This window comes from Eptesicus fuscus, chromosome 10 (assembly GCF_027574615.1).
Source record: "Eptesicus fuscus isolate TK198812 chromosome 10, DD_ASM_mEF_20220401, whole genome shotgun sequence".
Taxonomy (NCBI): domain Eukaryota; kingdom Metazoa; phylum Chordata; class Mammalia; order Chiroptera; family Vespertilionidae; genus Eptesicus; species Eptesicus fuscus.
The window spans coordinates 22107061-22129611 of record NC_072482.1 but is presented as its reverse complement, the minus strand read 5'-3'; the positions used below and the strand labels follow the sequence as shown (position 1 = coordinate 22129611).

The window sequence follows — 22551 nt, the reverse complement described above, 5'->3', positions numbered from 1 at the left end:
CACCTTCTTGCATTGATCTAGGTGTCGTCATTTTTTAATCTCATGTTAAATCATAAAAATACAGGGTTGGCACAAAATAGAGACAGACTCATAGAGAGCAGGTAGACAGCTCTGGGGTTGGGGGGGCCAAGGTTGGGGAATAAAGGAATTGAGCAAAAAAAAATTTTTTTTAAAGAGAGAACTCAAAAAATTTGCAGGGGTAAGCAAAGGTAGGTTTATAGTTGTTCATATGGAAAAACAATAATCCTATATAATAAAGAGGTAATATGCAAATTAACTCTCATGCCATCACAAGATGACTGCGCCCACAGTGGAGGTGGGGTTCCCGTAATGAGCAATCAGCAGGGACCTGAGGCTGCGCCCCCCGCCCTGGCAGGGCTTGATGGGGTACCTCATGTACTCACAACTATAAACCTACTTTTTCCCAACCCTGTATAATCAAAAGATATTAGTAATAATACTTTTAAAAGGAAAATTTAGGTCACTAAATGTTGCCAAAGACATCGCCACAGCTGGAAGGCATCAGAGCTGTGATTCTATCTCTGAATCCAACATGACATTTTAAGCACTCAGCACTGTCAACTGTGTTTGGACCATTACCCACAACCCTCCCCTGTAAAATCCATCAATCTCTTTTTCAGAATGGTCTTTCCCCTATGAAAATGTACCCCCAGGCTGCTGACTTTTGCTTTCTCAAAAAGTCTAATAAATTTCTTCAAAGCCTCCCAAGAACTAACATAAGATACCCACCCTTTTTTCCCCAAAGGAAACATTTCTTTATTAAAACTGCTTTTTTTGTGTGAAACTGTAAGTTTATAAGTGAGGAGAGAATTGCCCACATCCGTGCCTGTGCCTCCTGCCCCCTACTCATCACTATCCCAACCTTGCCCACAGTCCTGCCCGTATCTATTAATAGACACTTCCACTCCACAGGATATTGCTTTTATCCAAAATCATGATGGAGAACATTATAATTATTTGGAGGCACCTATTAAGACCTCTTTTATTATATTTTAAATCTCTTTCTCTCTTTTCCTCCCTTCTTCTTCTTCTTCTTCTTCTTCTTCTTCTTCTTCTTCTTCTTCTTCTTCTCCTCCTCCTCCTCCTCCTCCTCCTCCTCCTTCTCCTCCTCCTCCTCCTCCTCCTCCTCCTCCTCCTCCTCCTCCTCCTCCTCCTCCTCCTCCCTCTTCTTCTTCTTCTTCCTCTTCTTCTTCTTCTTTCTCTCTCTCTCTCTCTCTCTCTCTCTCTCTCTCTCCTCTCTCTCTCTCTCTCTCATATATTCAACATTCACACATACACACAAACACACCCAGGCAAAAGCATTCACACAGGTTTAGTAGCTAACAAATGTCCTTTGAGAAGAAATCCCCTATGTGGACCCAAGTAATCATTTTGGATTACATGGAAAGCCATGGAAGATTGACAAGATTTCAGACACCAAACATGTGGAGTCAAGGCTGGTGGAACTAAAGCTGTATGACATATCCCACCCAGCTGATAGGATAATAGGAACATTGTGAATATTATCACCAATTCTTTGCCGAGCATACACTAAATTATCAATCAAATGGAAACAAAAGCAGGACATGATGTGGGGAAAAGTAATGAAACCTATTAGAGACCCCCTTCTGAGTGGGGGATTACTTACTCATGGTCCTGGGTAAACCAAAGACAAGATCAATAAATACCACAAACACTTACTATGCTCCTGTGCCTCTCCAATATTAAAGGAACATATTTTCCAACTTTATTGAGGTACTAGAGGCCTGGTGCATGAAATTCATACACGGGGGTGGGGGTATGCCCCTCAGCCCAGCCTGCACCCTCTCCAATCTGGGACCCCAGAGGGATGCCTGACTTCCCGTTTAGGCCTGATCCCTAAACGGGCAGTCGGATATCCCTCTCACAATCCAAGACTGCTGGCTCCCAACTGCTCACCTGCCTGCCTGCCTGATTGCCCCTAACTACTTCTGCCTGCCAGCCTGATCGCCCCCTAACCACTCCCCTGCCAGCGTGATCAATGCCTAACTGCTCCCCTGCCAGCCCAATTGCCCCTAACTGCCCACCCCTGCTGGCCTGGTCACCCTTAACTGCCTTCCCCTGCCAGCCTGGTTGCCCCTAACTGTCCTCCCCCGCAGGCCTGGTCGCCCCCAACTGCCCTCCCCTGCTGGCCATCTTGTGGTGGCCATTTTGTGTCCACATGGGGGTGGCCATCTTTGACCACATGGGGGTGGCCATCTTGTGTGTTGGAGTGATGATCAACTTGCATATTACCTCTTTATTATATAGGATAATTGACAAGTAAAATTGTAAGATATTTAAAGTCTATGTATCAAGTACATGATTTTCAATATGCACACATTGTGAAAGAATTTCCCTCACTGAGTTAACATATCCATCACCTCACATATTTACCTTTTTTTGTGTGTGAGAGTACATTTAAGTTCTATTCTCTTAGCAAATTTCAAGTATACAATACAGAGTTGTTTTCCATGGTAAAAACTCCAGAAATGTTTTGGACTTGCCTCTTTCTATAGGTGAAGCATGAAATCTAGGCATAATGTTTCCCAAATCAGAACTTAAAAGAATCTAAGCTCCACCCTTCTCTGGCCACATATACCCAGGAGAGTATAGGAATATATAAATCAGAATTGGGAGGAATCCAAGATTATCTGGTTCAATGTTTTCTTTTTATCAGTGAGGAAATGGAGACCCAGGGAAAGTAAGTGATTTGTCTTGGTTAATCTTAAACTAAAGGCCAAGTTTTACTCATTCTTTCACTCAGAGAATAGCAACTATGAGAATCCCAGGATAAGAACAACATTTAATGTTCCCTGATAACTTTGTGACAATATTTATGATGTTTTAAAAAAGAATACCATTACACATTTACACAGAAATTGCCATACTTTTAAATAATCTATATTATAAAAACCCAGTGGCCCTAACGCCATAACTACCAAAGACAGGTTACCAGGAGGCTGCGTGCACGGCCAGGCATGTGCAGGTGGGCGGGGCTGCATGCACTGCGAGGCACGCGTGGGAGGGGACTTGACTCTGGGTCTTGCAGCGCGGCAGGACTCAGGGGAGTCCTGCAGTGCTGGCAAGACCCGGGGGAGTCACACGGCATGGTGGGGTCTGGGGTCCCGGGTCTTGCGCAATTTCGTGCACTGGGTCACTAGTGTAATATAAATTTCTATTCACTGGGAAGTTGATACATCTATTTGTCTATGAATCATCTCTTTCTCTTACTGGATTCTTCTCATTCCACAAGTGAAATTAACCAACATTTAGGAAAACTGGACTGAGTCTTCCCTCTTCATGGTCAAGGGCACTGGCTGTGCAATAACTTTAGCTCTGAAGCAATGACTTGAAAGATCATCCCTCTATCATAAAATACATGATATACAAAAAGAAAAACTAAGTTTAAGCTCTTAAAAAGAATGTCAGTGAATGGATTTAAGTTGTCCTTTTAGTATTCTCCATCCCTTTTGCTAAGAAACAGAAGCAATGACATCTATCTGTTAGGAATTTTTTTCAACTTTTAGAGTATAGAAGCCATCCATGACCCCTGGAATCATTAATTCCTTGGTCTCCATTCATGGTTAAGTTAAATAGTAGTTGCCCATGTGCCCTGGATTGTCTGGGCCAATCCTGGTTAATATCTGTTCTCCTAAATCAATCATTAATAGGGCCTCCTGCCCTGGCCAGATTGCTAAGTGGTTAGAGCATCAGCCTGCAGACCAAAGGGTCATGGGTTCAATTTCCTATCAAGGGCACATATTGGGGTTGTGTGTTCAATCCCCGGCCCTGGTCAGAATATAAGTGGAGGCAACCAATTGGTGTTTCTCCCTCACATTGATGTTTCTCTCTCTCTTTCCTCTTTCTCTCTTCCCTTCCCCCCTCCCTCCACTCTCTCTAATCAAAGAACTTATATACTTACTAGAGGCCAGGTGCACGAATTCATGCACAGATGGGGTCCCTTTGTGTGGCCTGCGGGGATTGAGCCAAAACCAGAAGTCCAGCACTGCCTGCCTTTCACTCCCGCTCATCCTGGCCCCACTGCACCTACCACTGGCTTGCGCCCAGTCAGTCCTGATCAGGAGAGACTCGCTCTGCCACAGCGGTACTTGCCAGCCATGAGCCCTGCACCTGGCACCCATCCCAAGGAATTGGGGGAGGGCTAGGACATGATTTGCCCTCCAGGTGGGTTGTGGGATGTCCTTGACGGCCAGGATCCAGATTCATCCCACTGATGTTCACGCCAGTTGTCAAGAGTTACCTGGCAGCGACTTTTATATTGTTTCTCCCTTGCAGAGTGTCTAGGGAGGGGAAGTGGCCACGGTGCCCAAGGCCAACTTCCAGGAGGCTGGTGGCACTGTCAGGATCACGCCAGTGGCACCAGTCTGTTGGTGCCTGGCCCGTTCTCTGGAGATTGGACCTGCAGGACTACTGAGGGAGTCAGTGGCTGCCGCTGGGCTGTAGGCCATCAGGATGGGTGGTCAGCTAAGCGGCACTCCTGCTGTGGGAGCGCACTGACCACCAAGGGGCAGCACCTGCATTATCTGCCTCCTGGTGGTCAGTGTGCATCATAGCGACTGATGGACCAGTTGTTCGGTTGTTCAGTCGCTTAGACTTTTATATATATAGACAAGGGGCCCAGTGCATGAATTCATGCACTTTGAAAGGAACTGTGGGCCATGAGGCTGCAGAGGGCACAGGGGCGGGTCTCAGCCCATCCTCTGTGCTCCTGTCCAGCCCTTCCCGCCATGGCCCCTAGTCCCTTGTCTGCTGGCAGCCCCACTTCTTTCCCCGCAGCTCCCACTCACTGATGGTGCCGGCCCCATTTACACCCGCTGATGGCATGGAGCGATTGGGGCCAGCACCAGCAGTGGGTGTGAACAGTGGCTGCTGCCCCAACCGCCCCTCAGGAGCAGGGGGAGGTGGAGAAGCCCTCAGGGGTCATCGGGGCCAGCAGCAGCCACTCGCACCCACTGACAGCACCAAGCGATCGGTACCGGCACCAGGTGCAGGCAGCAGGTGTGAGTGGCGGCTCAGGTGTTGGCAGTGGGTGCAAGTGGTGGCTCCAGTGCTGCAGCGGATGTAAGCGGGGCTGGCACTGGCAGCAGGTGTGAGCACTGGCGGGACCGTGATGTGCAGGAGCAAAGAATTTTCAGTAACCACTAGAGGCTCATCCTGATGACAGCAACCAGTGGCCTGCCTTGGCCTGGTGCCCCCGCTCACCTCCACCATCCCGCCGTGGCCAATGCCCACCATGGTCCACACGTGCCCCCTGGTGATCAGCGCACGTCATAGCGACCAGTTGTTCGGTTGTTCAGTTGTTCCATCATTCAGTCTATTTGCATATTAGGGTTTTATATAGAGAGAATGCATAGCCCATGGACATGGGCAATATGGTGGTGAAGACCTGGGGTGCAGGTGGGTTGGGGCTGAGAGGAGGTGGGGAATGGAGGAAAAATGAGAGATATCTGTAATACTATCAACAATAAAAATATATATTTTTAAAAAACAGAAAAGAAAAAAATGCCACAGAACCATTGGTGGGGAAAAAATAAAAATAAATAATAAATCAATGGAAAAAATACCCTCACTCCATGGGTAAGGATTAAAAAATAAATAAAATAAGGCCTCGTTTCACTTTCACCCTCAAATAATAAGTTACATGTTCACCTGTTAAAAAGGAATAAGAAATCTACCTATTGTATAAAGAAGCCTGATATTTGCAAATAAATACCAATAGTACCATACAGGATAGGGGCTGGTTGCCAAGACAACTAAGCATGTGATTAGAAGGTTGCAACTTTCAAGTCTAATCTTCTGAGAACAAAGAATAATAAAGTCCCCTCGAGGTAAATATCAGCTTTGATTATTTGATTGTTGTACATTGGAGTAAACACAAACTATGTGTTCACTCTGAGGAAAACAAAATAAAAAATCACCACAAAGAGGGAGCTGAGGTCCTGGGTCGGTCGTGAGAGGGGTATGGGGTGGTTAGGAGTGTGGGTTCTGGACTCCTTGTCCTGAGGCCGAACACTTCCACTTAACTTCCTGTACGTCTGGGGCAACTGACTTTAGACCCATTTCAACTGCAAAATGAGAACATCATCCACACCCTAGAGCTTGGTGAAGATTGCCAGGGAAGTGGTTTGCCTACTTCCCAGAATGTGGAACATGCCCTAACCACCATGGATAGTATCAACATGCAGGCAAAATTATTGGTTTTCTTAAACTATCAGTCACTAAAGACCTCGTTGTAAAGCTTGCTATTGCATTAAAACTTCAACTAAAATACTTTGTAAGAATAATGCCTTAAATTATTTGGGCTACTGAATTAAAACACTAACAGCTGTCCATTCATGATAAAATATCAACAAAAAACGATATTCTCAGAAAAAGGCACTCAGCATGCTCAGTCCTTTCCAACAACAACAGGCTCACTCTTTCCTACAGTTATTGAAGAGGCCCATCTAAAATTGTACCAAGAACTTTGAACATAGTAGTCCACCCTTATCTGAGGGGGCTATATTCCAAGACCCCGAAACTACAGATCATATTGAGCCCTAGGTATACTATGCTTTTTCCTATATGTATATACTGTGGTAAAGTTTATTTATTAGGCACAGTCAGAGATTAACAATAACTAATAATAAAATAGAACAATTATAACTATACACTGCAATAAAAGTTATGTGAATGTGGTCGCTCTCTCAAAATATCTTATTGTACTGTACTCACCTTTTTATTTAAAGGAAGAAATGTATGGCTTCTCTTTGGCATATTCGAGTCACCAGCATCACTACTCTTGCCCTTTGGGGTCATTCTGAAGTAGAATAAGGGTCACTTGAACACAAACACTGTGATCCCACCACCGTCCACCTGATAACCCAGTCAGCTCCACAAAGGGGTGATTCACCTCTCGCGAGGGTCTGCTCGAGATTTCATCATGCAACTCAGAAGGGCAAGCAGTTTAAAACCTACACATTGTTCATTTCTTTCATTTTCCACTCAATATTTTTGAACCATGGTTGGCTACAGGTAACTGAAACGGCAGAAAGCAAAACCACAAGTAAGGAGGGGCTACTGTACCTGGGGGAAGCAAGAAAATGATTGCTTTTACATCTCAAGTATTATAAAAACAAACTAAAACCAGATGTACAAAAATGCCTGGTATCTCAAGTACTCCGTTCTACCTCATCCATACTCTACAGTTGTTATTGCTGAGTATGAGAGAGAAGAATCTACCTCTCAGCCATGGAGGATAAGAAAAAGAATCTAAGCAAAATATAACCCCAAAATAAACATAAAAGCTCTCCATGGGTAATGCAGATTTTATTTATTTCCTAAATATCTTATTAGTTATAACTGCCAGCGGAAAAGAGTTTCCGGATATCTGAAAATATCTAATACTCAGTGCTATTTCTATAGTACTTAATTTCTACAAGTGCATTGTAAATATAACCTATTCTTGGGGCAAAAGCAAGGTAAAATTAATTTTTAAAATGGTACTAAAGCTCTGGCCAATGTGACTCAGTGGTTAGAGCATCAGGCCCACCCACGGAAGGGGCACTTGTTTGATTCCTGGTCAAGGGCACCTTCCAGGGTTGCAGGTTTGACCACCAGCTCTGGTCAGAGGTGCATGCAGGAGGCAACCAATCTATGTGTGTTTCTCTCACGTTGATGTTTCTCTTTCTCTCCCTCCCTTCCACAATCTCTAAAAATCAATGTGAAAAAATATCCTGGAGTGAGGATTTAAAAAAGAAAGGTACTAAAATAGTATCTTTATGGCTGTCCTTCTATCCACTATGAGAAAGTTCCACAACCTCTGAAATTATTTCATTAGCACTTTGGCTAATACGTATGGAGCCTGCCATTTTCCCCCTGTCACCTTCTGGCTTGCTACTGCCAGTGCCGATCTGCAAGTCTGCCACCAATGCCAGAGCTGCCTGCCAATGGCCACGGCCACACCAAGGTGCCCAGGGCTCTGTGTTGAGCATGCTGACACCTCTGCCGAAGCTGCTGGCATCAAGCATGTGGACATGTAGCGCTTTTCACATTGCTCAAAGACTTCACGGAAAACAACTCTTTCCATTTTCACTCACAAGCAAAATTGATGAGGTTGAGTTTGAAGTCAATCAGAAGGGGAGGCAGGGTCACTCGTTTTCTCTGAACAAACAACGAAGGTATCTCCTCTGTTTTTCCCTTGGGACCTGGGGATAAGTCTCTGCCTGGGAGGCGCTTTCATGTCACTTCAAGCCAGTCCTTTGAAAGTGCCAAACTGTCAGCTCTCCGGATGTGGCGGAACCTCAGTGAATTCAGTTTAGGTTCAGTTAGGGATCCCTGCCACTCGTCAAGTCAGATAGAGTGCTAGGCACAGACACAGCAACAGGTAAAAGCCAGGCCTCTGCAGTTTAAACAAGGTTTATTGCGGACCACTTGCCAGGTATCAGACACAGCCCGCGGTGCCAGGAAAACTAAGATCCTGACCTTGAAGAATTGTGGTCTGCTGGTGGCCAAGGCTGTTTAGGCAAAAAGATGAAAGCACCCAAGGTGTCCATAAATCTGCTCTCAGATGAAGAATAAGATACCAAATATCAGAATACCTTTCAATCTTCTAGATAAAATCTCATCAATTCAGCAGGATCATAAAAAATGTGAGATTATGATGAAAAAAGTCATTGTGAGCTCTTTGAAATATCAGTGAAACTGAAAAACACAATTCAACCCATGGTAATTTGGCATTTATTTGAACTATTAGGATTCTACAGTTTAGCTCTAAGAGATGTGCTGCACAAATCTATTCACTGATTTGCATGCCAATGTTCTGCCAACATAGAGGGTCCATAAAGGAATTGTTCCTCTTTGCATAACATTTGTATTTTTATAGAAAAATATGCAGCATATTGTCCACTATATAAATGCCCTTAAGTTTCCCTGTTTGCTGTTATAGATCAGTAATTCTACTACTGTGTCCATTATTTTTACCGATGAACAATATTTTATTTAAGAAACATTGTAATAAACATCATCATAACTAAATATTTGTATATTTCTTCACTTCAAACAGAATCCTAGAGTAGAATTACCTGGCCAGTAAGTATATAAGTATTTAAGGCCTCTGTGCATATTAGGCTCCAGAAAAGTTACATTAATTTACAGTTCTACTTGTAGTATGTGAAACTATATGTTTTATAGAAAAAAAAAGTCCTAAATAAAAAAACTAGCTATTGGAAGTGTCTCTTTCCCAGAAAATATCTTACATGCAGGGGGAAAATGCCAGATGAAGCTAAGAGACATAAATTAAGATATCCAATACAGAATAAATAGCTTCTGGATTTAAAACGTTTTAAAATCAGAAAGTGCTGCTAACCATATTTATGTTCCTCTTTTGAACATTTTACACAAACACACACACACACACACACATACACACACACACACACACACACACCCAGGACGCTTTCCATAACCCTCCTTCTCCTTACCTATATTCTTCCCCTCCTACAGATATCCTTGCTTTAATAAGCCTAGCAGTTTGGGGTATATTGTTACTAGTTGTATGAGCCACATATTAAGTATGGTCCTAATTATTTACAACTCACAATTTAGCCATTAAGTCCTACCTCTATACAGTACTTGTATTCAAGTAATATAGTCATTCTCCACTAAGGCCAGGACATAATGTCTTTCAGAAAAGTCATCATGTTTTAAACACTCTTATTTTTAATCTCTGTCCGTCTTCACAGCACAGACATACAATTAAAACTTAATAAATTCTTGATGATGGCCCACTTCCTAGTGGGAAAGTAAGCATTGCCTCCGCTCTAATGGTCAGTTTGAAATGACATGTGGTCTGAAGACAACAAACACCTATCATAAAGCCAGCGTTTCTCCAGAAACAAGGAAGTTAATGATCCATGACTGTTATTCTCCTTACTCTAGTAACTACCGTGTCTTTTAGTCTTTACTATACATGGGCACTTTTTGAAGATTGTGTCATTTCACCCTATATAACAGCCCTGGGAGGCAAGTCATATCCCATTTTACAGATGAGGAAACTGTGGCTTGTATAGGTTGAGCACACAAGAGCCTAGATTTGAATCCTCACCCCAAAGTCCTTTTGTTTAACCATCAAAACCACTTTGTTACAAAGAAGGAGGGTAGGAACTATAACTTGCTTAACTTTTACTTTCCAAACATCTAAAAACAGCATAATTTTTTTCAGATATATGCTCAGAATCTTTTTTGGCATGTCCCATAGCATAGCCTATGCATAATGCCATTTATCTCTCAGCGAAGAATAGGGATGCTCCACAACACTTACCAACTATGGGAAACATAGTAAGGAAGAACTTTAACAATCAACTGAGGGGCTTCTGGTTCCAGGTGGCTGATGGGACACATGAGTTTCTCTCATATCCTTCTCTTGGCCCCATTAAAATGAGAGTATAGGAATTTAAAAGAATACATCCACAACAGCTAGAGATCAGGTAGGGGAGGAGCATCAGCATGGAAAAGCGTATTATAAATCTCTGGAAGATAAAAAGGAGATGGAGGTTTATTGCTAGATGATGCAGAGCCACAGCCAGAAAGGGGCTCTAATAAATGCCTTTCCAAGCCCTGCACGGCCCATCAGAATCGAGAAAGGCAAATCCCATAGGGGGCATGACTGTGGTGGGATTGCAAAGAAGAGACTTGATTAAAAATCTCTAAGACCAGTTACTCCTTCTCCTTCCACACCCCATGCAAAGGAATAGCACCAGCCAGGAGGCCAAGAAGCTGCAAGCAAAGGACTCCCAGGATGGATGGATGGATGGATGAATGGATGGGCGGGTGGATGGGTGGGTGGGTAGAAGAATGAATGAGGAGAAGCAGATGGAACAACAAACATGCAGGATATCTCAGACTGAAAGCTGAATTCAACAGGAAAAAGAAAATAGGAATGAAAAATTTTATTTTTCACATTTCCTTCACACATTCTAAAAGAACTCTCTGTGATAAGCTTATTAATTCATGCTGACATTTTCCTCCTTCAGTCTCCCCCTAGGACATGATATCCCAGAGAAATTATAACAGGTTCAGGAAAGCAATCCTATGGGCTCTCTCGCCTGCTCCTGAGATGAATGTCATCAAGTTAGTATTTAAAAGCATGAGGTGGTCTCTGAATTGCTACATTCTGACAAGGGCACGGGGCCTTTTTGGAGAACAAGCTGGGGGTGACGTCTTTTGCAGAAGCAACACATGCAAGGAAAACGCCCATTAACTGAGAAGAAAATTGATGAAAGGCCCCTTGAGAAAATTTAAGGTTATAAATAAAAGAGAAATACCAGCAATTAAACCACAGACATCCTCTCACCATTAAAAAAAAAAAACCACTTCCTTATATTTATGAAGATCATGTAGCAAAATAAAGCCCATGACTCTTTAAGCAATTACATCACTAATACAACAGTCTATTTGTCATTCCCTGAGGGGAGCCATACTTGGGACGGAACAACTAGATATGTAAGTAATTGTAATTCCCACAATGAGAACCTAGAAAACATTTCACCGCACATACAGTGTGTTGTAAATGTCACTGTGAAAGCACAGCTCAGTTAAAGCCAGCAATCCATCTCCCTTCTGTTATTCACCATCACACAGAGCTGTATCAAAAGATCCATTGAAACAGTGCATCTCAGACTTACATTATCGGCAGACACTGCTTTAATCAGCAGTGGTTTTCAAAGGACTGATGGCTTCCAGAACTTCATTGGAACCATAAAGTTGAAATATCGATCCTTATCAGTTTCACTTTACTTTCACCTCCCCTCCTGGATTCTAATAAACACAGCCCTCATTTTTCTTAAAGGAATAAGAAAAATGGAATTGGTGGCTGGGATTTTGCCATTTCTGCACAGTCCACTTTTCCCCAACCTCCAGTGATGCAAAGGGACTAAAATTAGAGTCGCAAAGGGACTACGATATCTGTGTCAGGTACTTTGCAGGGAGTAGTTAGAACTACAAAGGGGAATGAATAGAGCTAAAGAAACCATTTTAGAAATAACATTTAAAACACTGACCTTCTATTTTCTATTTTTTTATTCCTGATGAAAACATACCATCCACTTTATTTTATGTAATATTATAAGGAAATAAAATGCTTTGTTTTGATAATGTTTCAATATTAATATTGAGGATACTTTCTTTATCTATTCCATAATTTTCACCCACAATCCAATTCCTTAAGTCTTTGTTGTTTCACAGGGAAAAATATAGAAAATATATGCCATTCAACTCATGAGTACTAAACTATAAACATTCTGTGACACAAACAAGGTTTAATCTAATAACAAGGACTTTTGTTTTACATTTGGTCAGTGATGACTTGAAAATATGAGCTACTTGGAGGTTTCTCAACAAGCATTATTTGGCATGGAAAGGATTTAATAAGTACACAGCCAAAGGACATTTTCTGCAGACATAACATTCTAAAGAACATATCAATCTTTGCAAATTCAACCCAACCTCTCACTTTGTAGATAATGAAACCAAAGGTCAAGTGACTTGTCAAAGGCCACAGGAAAAGACTTTAACACCAATACTAATCTGATCTCCTAGACTCAGATACAACATGCTTTTTACCATACTAGATGGCACTTAGGAAGAGATGGAGGCCTCTTCTCTGGAAGAAGTCCTCACCACACACACACACACACACACACACACACGCACACGCACACGCACACGCACACGCACACACACACACATCAAAGGCCCGGGCTCTTTGTTTCAGTTCTCATAGATATTTAGGATGGTACACAGAACACCTGCATGCACTCACCTGCCCTAACTCATCATTTCTCCATTATCATCATTCTGCAATTTATCATTCTACATTATGCAAAACTCATTATTCTGCAATTATGCCCATTATGACTTCAATTCCCACTGCTTAGTAATTTCTCATTGATCCCCATAGTCCACCATTATCATGGCATCTCACCCAATTCCTCCTTTTTTAAATTTCAAGCTGCAGATTCTTCAGGTATTTTTTAAATTTTGTTGATTAGTGACATTGAGCATCCTTTCATGTGTCTATTGGCCATCTGTGTGTCCTCATTGGAGAAGTGTCTATTCAGGTCGCTTGCATATTTCTTCATTGGATTGTTTGGGTTTTTTGGTATTGAGTTTTATAAGCTCTTTATAAATTCAATGTAAAAATAAAATAATTTTTACCTTATAAAAAATGTATTTGCTATTGGCTCTGTGAAGAGGAGGCCAGAAAGAGGTCAGGGTGGAATTATTTCTTATGCCAAGAAAGATTTAAGACCAATTATTTAGTTTTTCAACTTTGACCTGCCAAATGATTGGGGTTTATGGTTATTCTTTGCAACTATACATCATCAGTGGAGTAAAATCAGAATATTATTACTTGTAATGCTTGAGGGATGTCTCAATTCTGTGGAAAACATTATCAGTGAACTCTCTAATACCAGGTACAGACTGATGAATCCTATGTCCAACTTACTGACTCCTCAGAGAGTTCTTAGCTCCCTTAGAAAAGGGAATAAATTAATCATGCTAAAATTTTATATGCAACACTGAGCTTAGAACTTCCGAGCATCCTAGTTCTGAATTCTTCTACTTGTCTTCCTGTTGAAGGATACTTATTGAGGCACTAACCATAAAATTTTGTTCATTACTGCCCATCTGTGTGTTTTTTTAAATAATTATTTCCACAGAGTATTTTAAATGTCAACTTATTACAGAGCTCTGGTCCTCTATGGAGAAAAGGGAATAATAAATTCAAAATATAACTGTTGATGAATAGGCCATCCTGGTAAGTACCACAAATATGTTAGAGAGACCAGCAGCATTCTTAAAGATGCCCAAATGCCTACCATTCTCCATGATAGTGTCTCCCATAAAAGCAAACATGAGTCAGCAGCATAAGAGACTAAAGTTTGGGAACAAATGAATTCACATCCCCTACCATCAAAATGGCCATGCAGACAAAATGGGCATTCCATGCAACTTTATCAGTAAAATCCAGAACATAGCAAGAGTCATTGGTCCACTCTTACAAGTGGCAGAGAAATGGAAGGTTTCCAAAATAAATAATCAAATGCCAAAGAAAAGGAAATGTCATTGTTGGTTTGTTTTCATCTTTCCTTCATTTTGATCTACCAAATTAGTTTATTAAGGATCCAGGGCAATCATTCTATAATAATAAAAGCGTAATATGCTAATTAGACCAGACATCCTTCCGAACATCCTTCCATCCTTTCGGACGAAGCCGGGGCTGAGAAGAAAGCCTGGGTCCCAGGTGCCTGCTGGTAGCTGGAGGGAAGTCTGGGTCCCAGGTGCCACAGGGAAGCTGGTGCCGGCAGTCAGGCAAAGGAAGGTCTACTCTTGCACGAATTTCATGCATTGGGCCTCTAGTTGTGATATAAAGATACATAAATCTAGTACCTTACCTCCAGAGACTTATGGCCCTAAATTCACCACTTATTATATTATATGATGTTATCTTGTCAGGAATTATGTATAGATCAGAAACAACATTCATGCCCTACTGAAAATAATCTCTAAATTACACATCAGAAACAACAGCAATATAAATTTTTTCTTCAGGTGTGTCAATGCTTACTGAGTACCTGTAACAACTATTCTGTTGAGATACAGTTAGAAAAATAAATATAGATGTAGATGTCAGTTGTAAAAAATTGGGAGCTTGCTGGGTGAAATTTGAAATTGGCCCCCTTACATGAAGAACAAGGAGACATGGAAAGCAGACCACTCCAGATTGGTAGGTGGTAGGTTTAATAAGCAAGGGAACTTACATATGAAGCTTATCTTGGGCAGCCACAAGACAAGTTGATTTCTGCACCTGCCCACCAGAATCTTAAAAGTTTATACAGAGGTTTTAACTGGGTTCAGTCCTCTAAGTCATCCAGATGTTCTCAACAATACCTTACTCTCATTACCATGTCTTTGAAAACAGCTCCCACTGTAGGAACTGTGGGGGGACTAATGTGCATTCCAAGAACAGGAGTTGTGGGGAGCCTCTGACTGCCCAGGGTCCAACTCATGGGTCAACCTCATGAGTTGGTCACATCCTCTCAATGACCTCCTCCAATTGAAAATATTATGATGGAAAAAAATATGTTACTACATAAAGTGCTTTAAAATTGCTCCCTTTGTTAAAACATTCTGATGAATAATTATAGACTTTCTGTGAGAAAAAAAAATTAATTTGGAATGTTTTTATTTGGTCCACTTAGGATATTCCCAAGCTAATAAAACTTACCATTATTATTTCATAATCAAAACATAATAGTCTCAAAAGAAACCATCAACAAAACAATAAGAAAGCTGACTGAATGGGAGAATATATTTGCCAATGTTATATCCGAGAAGGGCCTAATTTCCAAAATGTATAGGGAATTCATACATCTTAACAAAAGGAAGATAAACAAGCCAATCAAAAAATGGGCAAAGGACTTAAATAGACACTTTTCGAAAGTGGACATACAGAAGGCCAAGAGACATATGAAAACATGCTCAAATTCACATCATCTGAGAGATGCAAATCAAAATGACAACGAGGTACCATCTCACACCTGTCAGAATGGCTATCATCAACAAATCAACAAACGACAAGTGCTGGTGAGGATGTGGAGAAAAAGGAACCCTCATGCACTGCTGGTGGGAATGCAGACTGGTGCAGCCACTGTAGAAAACAGTATGGAGTTTCCTCAAAAAAATTAAAAATGGAACTCCCATTTGACCCAGTAATCCCACTTCTAGGAATATATCCCAAGAAATCAGAAACACCCATCAGAAAGAACATATGCACCCCTATCTTCATAGCAGCTCAATGTACAATAGCTAAAATTTGGAAACAGCCTAAGTGCCCATCAGTAGATGAGTGTATTAAAAACCTGTGGTACGTCTACACAATGGAATACTATGCTGCTATAAAAAAAGAAGGAATTCTTACCATTTGCAACAGCATGGATGGAGCTGGAGAGCATTATGCTAAGTGAAATAAGCCAGTCAGAGAAAGATAAATATCACATGATCTCACTCATTTGTGGAATATAATAAATAACATAAACTGATGAACAAAAATAGATCCAGAGACAGAGAAACATCGAACAGGCCATCAAACTTCAGAGGGAAGGCAGGGGAGGGGAGTTAAGAGATCAACCAAAGGACTTGTATGCATGAATACTAGTATAAGCATAATCAATGGACACAGACAGTAGGGGGCGGTGAGGGTATGCTGGGGGGGGGTGGCCAGGGATAGGTCAATGGGGAAGAAAATGAGACATATGTAATACTATATATAATACTTTAAACAATAAAGAATTTTTAAAAAAACATAATAGTCTCCTTGATGGCCAAGACTTTATCATGTGTGTTTTCCATTGCAGCTCTTAGTACCCTGTCTTGCTCAAAATAGGCATTCAGAAACATGTATTGATTTGAAAGACTCATTTCGGGGGGTTTTCAGGACATTTCTTATAGACACTAGGCTGCATCTCTGAAGATGCTCCCTAACATTTTTAACTTGTCAGCAGATAATAACATCGGGAATTATAACCAAAGTGCTAGTTCCATGTTTTTTGTTTGCACAGATCTCTTCCAGTAAATAATTAATTTCATTTGTATTAATTGAGCTTATGAATTAATAACTAATTTAACCTAATTTAAAGAGCTATGCTTCACTGAATTATCACAGAATTTTAAAATGCATAATTTTCTTTTTCTGTGCTTCTACACTTTACCCACAGTATTTTCTTCAATTTCTTTTTTTTTTTTTATTGTACTATTGAAGATGAAGTGGCATAATCTCAAGATTTTCTTTGTGAGATCATGAGAAAATTTATATAACATTGAATAAGTCTTCCACTATCAAGGTCAAAATAAATTTAAAATATTTTAAATGTAAAAAGTACCAATTTTATTATTTAAAATGTTTTCAGCTTCCAATTTGAGATACACCCTGTTTAAAAAACTGTCAGATTACATAATTTATTTCTCAAACTCAGTTACTTTTACTCAATAAAGTAATATTTATGATATTCAGAAATTATCTACTATTTTGATTTATGTCTACCAAAACTCAATATAAAGGGAGCTGGATGATATCCCCTTATTGTCATTATTTTTGTGATATTTATTAAAAATTTATTACTTGGGAAGATGGAATTGTCTCTTGAGACATATTATATGAATGTGATAGAAATTATTAAATTTATGCATGAGATCTGTTTGTCTTATCTCTTAGAGAAACCATTATTATGTCAGAATGCCCTGAGGTGCATGATCCTTTTTACTATATTAATATGTGAATGATTCCTTTTCATTAAGATATTTCAGTTGAAGATAAATATAAGTGAAATTCTTTGTTGATGCATTTAATAATGTAAAAGAAAAAGAGTTTGGTGAGTAGTCAGAATTTCTTGACTCAATTTTACTCATTTATTAAAATGTACTAAATAGACAGGTACTTATTTTTTAAAATTACTCCAGAAATAACTTTATGTTATAGATATAAATGACTCCCAGCTTGAATTTATTGTCCTGTCTATCATTATTCTGAAAATGCAACTTACAAATAAAATCAGACAATTAATATGTTTACACATCATTTTAAAGTGTGTTCCAGAGAACACTACTTAAAATATTCACTGTCACTGCATACTCATATTATAAAGCACTATATTGGTAAGGAGTTTAACAAACACTAAATTAACCTTCAGAGGGTTTCATAGCCTTCAGCATGTTAGACTATAATATGAGTCCCCATGGGGAAATATACTGCCTAGTGAATTCCCCACACAGAGTTTCATAAATGTTCTTGAGAATAGACCACAGCATCTCTTTGTGAGGCAGCTGGAAAATCAGAGTTCCAAGAAGCATATTTTGGGAGACACATGATACAATGGTTATTCAAGCCTGACCAGGAAAAACAAAAGATTCATTCAGCATGAACACCAATCATTGTGGAATCAACAAAACTGAATAGTGTTGTTACAAAATAGCCCCCTTCCCTCCTCTACCCCTTCCAAAAAATGACTTTTCATATAATCTGGTTTTGCAGAATCAAATTTTACTAAAATATTCAACACAATTTAGATTGGCATTGGTAAATTTAGGACATTTTGAATGACTTGAGAATCATATTATTTTGTAATTATCAATTGATGAATGGATGTAAAAGTGAAACCTTCAATTGCCAAGCACCCAGAAATCTACTTTTAATCACCAAAGAGCAACAAATTAAGGGCAAAAAGTCAATAGCTAAAGGTAGCAATTCACAAGGTACAATCCCATTGCATATGTACTAAAGAAACCTAATTTATTTTTGTCTATATCTTTGGGTAGAATGAACTGATGATTTTTTTAAACCTACTGACCACTGATTTTCTTACTTGCTACAAATCTTATATTTAAAAGTTTTTTCAAACAAAGCTAACTATGCATATTGTTTAATTGTTATATACTAGAACATTGTTCATGATAATCATCTTTATAAATACACCTTTAAATTTAAACAAGATGCATATTTTAACTCAACAGTATTATAAGCATATTTAAATATTTTAATGGCAAAATATTCTGTCCTTTTAAAAACCACATCTTCATAAACTATTTAAAATAAATTTAATAATTTTCAGAACTTACTAAACTCCACAAAACTACATTTGAAACTATATTCAGCAATCTAGCCAATCATACTATATTACATTGGTTTTAGCAAGGAATACACTGCCCTGTGAAGTTTTGGAATATTTATTCACAAAAACAGACAAAGTGTTTAACTAAAATAATGTCTATTAAAATCTTTCAAAGATATCTATTTTTCAGCTCTTACGTAGAGGTACTGCACATAAGCTAACAGTGTTATTAGAATTTCTATATCTGAAAGGTGTTTGAGTTATGGATCTAGTTCTCTTTGTACAGGCAATTGCCCCAAATACTGAACTTCAATGCGTTTCCTCCCTCCTGAGAACCGTCCCTTCTCAGTGCAGATTAGATGTCCTCATGCCTTCTGATCTGTCCCACATTTTCTCCAATCTTCTGGAAGTTAATCAGAGGCTAGCCCTGGGCCTCTCATCCTGAGAATGTTCATAAATTTTGTGCTACTTTCTCCAAAGGAGGTTCTCACTTCTAGATTGATAGCCGTGTTTCAGACAGAGTCAGGCATGCAGAAAGTCTGACCTTTGAAATGTTTATACATCAAATCACTTCAAATAATAAGAGATCATTTTCACTTTTGTTCTCTTGCCCCAAGTCCACTATGTTTACTTGCAAAACTTCTTGTAAAACATTGCTAGGAAGATCTAGGTCAAATTTCACACTAACATACAGCAACTCTTTATTCATGTACTTACTGTCCATCTGGTTCCATAAAGGTCTAATTATTATTAAGCAAGTCTTTATGGTTAGCATATCTGAAACGTTCTTTTACTTTGAAATGCATTTCAGCTTTCTCTTTATTAGTAAACTTTGGAAAGTTTACTTTGGAAGAAACGTTCTTTTACTTTGAAATGCATTTCAGCTTTCTCTTTATTAGTAAACTTTGGGTATGTTCTTTCAAAGAAAGTCAGGCCGAAACATTTGGCAAATCACAGGCTCAGTCTAGGTATTTCACATACATTATAGTTTTTAATCCTCAAACAGCCTTCAAAGTAGGTATTACTGTTCCCTGACTCACAAGTACATTAACTTAGACTCAGAAAGCTTAAAGGAAACCCCACAGTACTACACTTAGAAGCTGTGATGAAAGAGTTCTCACCACACCTTTCTGACTTAAAACCCTTTGTTAGTTCTACAATAATATATGGCTTTTAAAAACAGTCAAAAAGCAAAATAGTCTGTGGCTATTACATGTTTAGATAACCATGTGGAATAGAGGTCCACAATTGATATTCAAAATTATGACCTAAATCCTTTAAGTGAAGGTTATATTTTAATCCAATATATTTCTTCAAGACCTTAAAGTTCTAATATACTTTAAGAGTTTTAACTCAATAAGGTTCTTCTTTTCATAATTCAAGTATTAATATCATTAATAGTGCATAAATCTCAACCTCAGGCATCCAGAACAATGCATTCTCATCGGTTTAAGAAACCACGGTTTTATAATCGATATGGTTTTACTTTTTGCTACTTGCACGACTATTAATATTAGCCATGTTCTGTTCTACCATTAACAGTAAATTTACAAACATAATTAGCCTCCTATGTCCATCAGGTGAACCATGATTCTGTTCAAGGTTATAGCATATTTGTCTGAGCAAATATAGTTGACCACAATAGTTCATTGACATTTAATTTTTTAGCATCAAGGTAAAGTTACTTTTATAACTTTTAGGGCAAATAAATAACAACTTCCTGTTAACTTTATCCTTACATTAGAAGTTCATTAACTTATTCCATAAAACATTAAAATATTCTATAATACTGATATATTTTCCTTGATATACATTCCTAGTATCTCCAGGAGAAATTAGACTATGAATATTTGCTAAGCTTTATATCAACAAATAAAATAATTTTCCAGTACTGAGGCAATCACAACAAGCGCTCAAAATAAATTGATTCTGGTTTTTTAAATGAAGGTAAAGCACATCATTTAACTAAATCAACTTTGCCCATATTCTACTAATGAAAAAATTTTAATAACTTTAATACATTATTTTTCCTAAAGCCCATGGAATTCTCCACTTCAAGGCTGTTGACCATAAAAACATGAAAAAACAGACTGGCTAACACAACTTTTCCAATCTGTGGCAGCTGCTTCTTCACTCTGACAATTATGTTATAAATATGTACAGGCTAAATCTCACAGATCTTACCGTCAATTTATCCTCTAAATTCTCATTTAACACGCTTCCTTTTTCATGCTTTTCAAATTCCATGATGATTAAGAGAGAGAGAAACAGAAAAAGAGAGATTCGGATTCTGTCTAGAAAATGATGTGACGTGCTTACATGTTAGATATTGCAGGACACTCCAAGTTGTGAAAGCCCAGGACACTATCAGGAAGCCCTGGCGATAATTTCAGGTTAGCTAGTGTTTCCATTTATAGATGTCCAAGCCCCATAAACAGGCACTGAAGAGGAGTCAGGCAGCTGGCCTTAGATAAAGATAAATGTCACTAGATCTAAAAGCAAACTCTTCAACAGAAGAATATTCCAACAGGTTAGGTTCTCTGAATGAAGGGAGATGTGTGTGACAAATAGCCACTGTCAAAGAATTCATTAACAGCCTTTGGAGCAGAATACAATACACTTTAGAATACGGGCCTAATAAATCAGTGGTAAAGGACTAATGTGATAGTTATATAGCAAATATGAATCAGCCAGTCTTAGTCTCTCAAATTTCAATTTTTGTCCTGATAGTCCAGGCATTTATGTATTATTTGGTAGCTCAAAACTTTTAAAAGTCAATTAAAGGGAAAGAGCAAAGGATAAGTAATTATAAGTATTAAGACCCACAACACATATATTCAAAGTGTGTTGCCAATTCTGGTCCATAAAAATTTGGCAAATGATGTTGAGAAATACCATGAAATAACAGTCATGTTTCTTTTCACAAAAACTGATTTTGTTCTGGCTTTTCTACTGGAAACAAGTTATGAGATAAGAGATGAAATTTATATCTTGAATGGAACAAATGTTTTCAGAATTCTTTAGAAATTATTGCATGCCTTAAAGAAAATGAATTGTGTAGCTTGCTGGTAATTAACTCTCCCTGTTGTTTTTACAGCAATCCAGATATGTGGAGGGCAACAAAAAATAAAAAGGCGTTTAGAGTCAGCTAAGACTCATCTCTATATCGGCTTAATCCCTCAACCTGCTTAAAATGTCCTATTAACATCTGTTTCTGACCTTAACTCAGATGTTCTATCAGTGTTTTTTTTACTTCTTATGAAAACACTTTAGGTAATGTGCTGTAAAGCTCTGTCTTTTAGTGTGATTGTAGCTGGTCCTCTGTGGCCAGGCAGGGTTGCTAAAGCCTACTCCGCATCATGATGGAAGGGCTGAGGATTTCAAAAGTGGAAATATAATAGGCCTAACTATTCCTGCTTTAGCACAATTCAAAAACCCTATATTATATTCATGGGCAAAAGGGACTTCTCTCTTTGGCTCAACTCTGAATTCCAGAAAGGGACTCATACATGTTAGCTGTTGCCCTAACAAGTTTGAAAATTGAAGTCTTCTAGGTTTATCAGAGTGCAAGACTGGCCTGTGTCAAAAGCAAGGCAATCGTTGAAATTGTATGTGAATGGAACCTACGAAATCTCTTTGGGGGGCGGGGGGGAGCACAGTAGGAATGCAAAAGAAAACTCAATTCTGGCTAGTTTCATGCCCGAAAGGGGAATTGAGGATCCAGTTAGGAGTAGAGGGATGATGGAGATGAAGAGAATAGTGATAATGGAAGGCCTGTGCCAGTGGCAGTGGGAGGGTTTAAAGTTTTGATTCAACAAACATGCACAGAGTACCTATAGCCGGTGGAGATTCTCCTAGTTGC

The 22551-nt window shown here is 39.2% G+C and overlaps 1 protein-coding gene across 1 annotated transcript in view; it reads right to left on the bottom strand.

The window, feature by feature from the left end:
- MLIP (muscular LMNA interacting protein) overlaps positions 1-20970 on the bottom strand; it is a 241872-nt gene extending 220902 nt beyond the window's left edge. The window contains exon 1 of the mRNA XM_054722545.1: positions 20874-20970. Coding sequence (XP_054578520.1) covers positions 20874-20936 — 63 coding nt within the window. The 5' untranslated portion in view covers positions 20937-20970. The remainder of the gene's footprint in view (positions 1-20873) is intronic.
- Positions 20971-22551: the final 1581 nt, after the last annotated feature.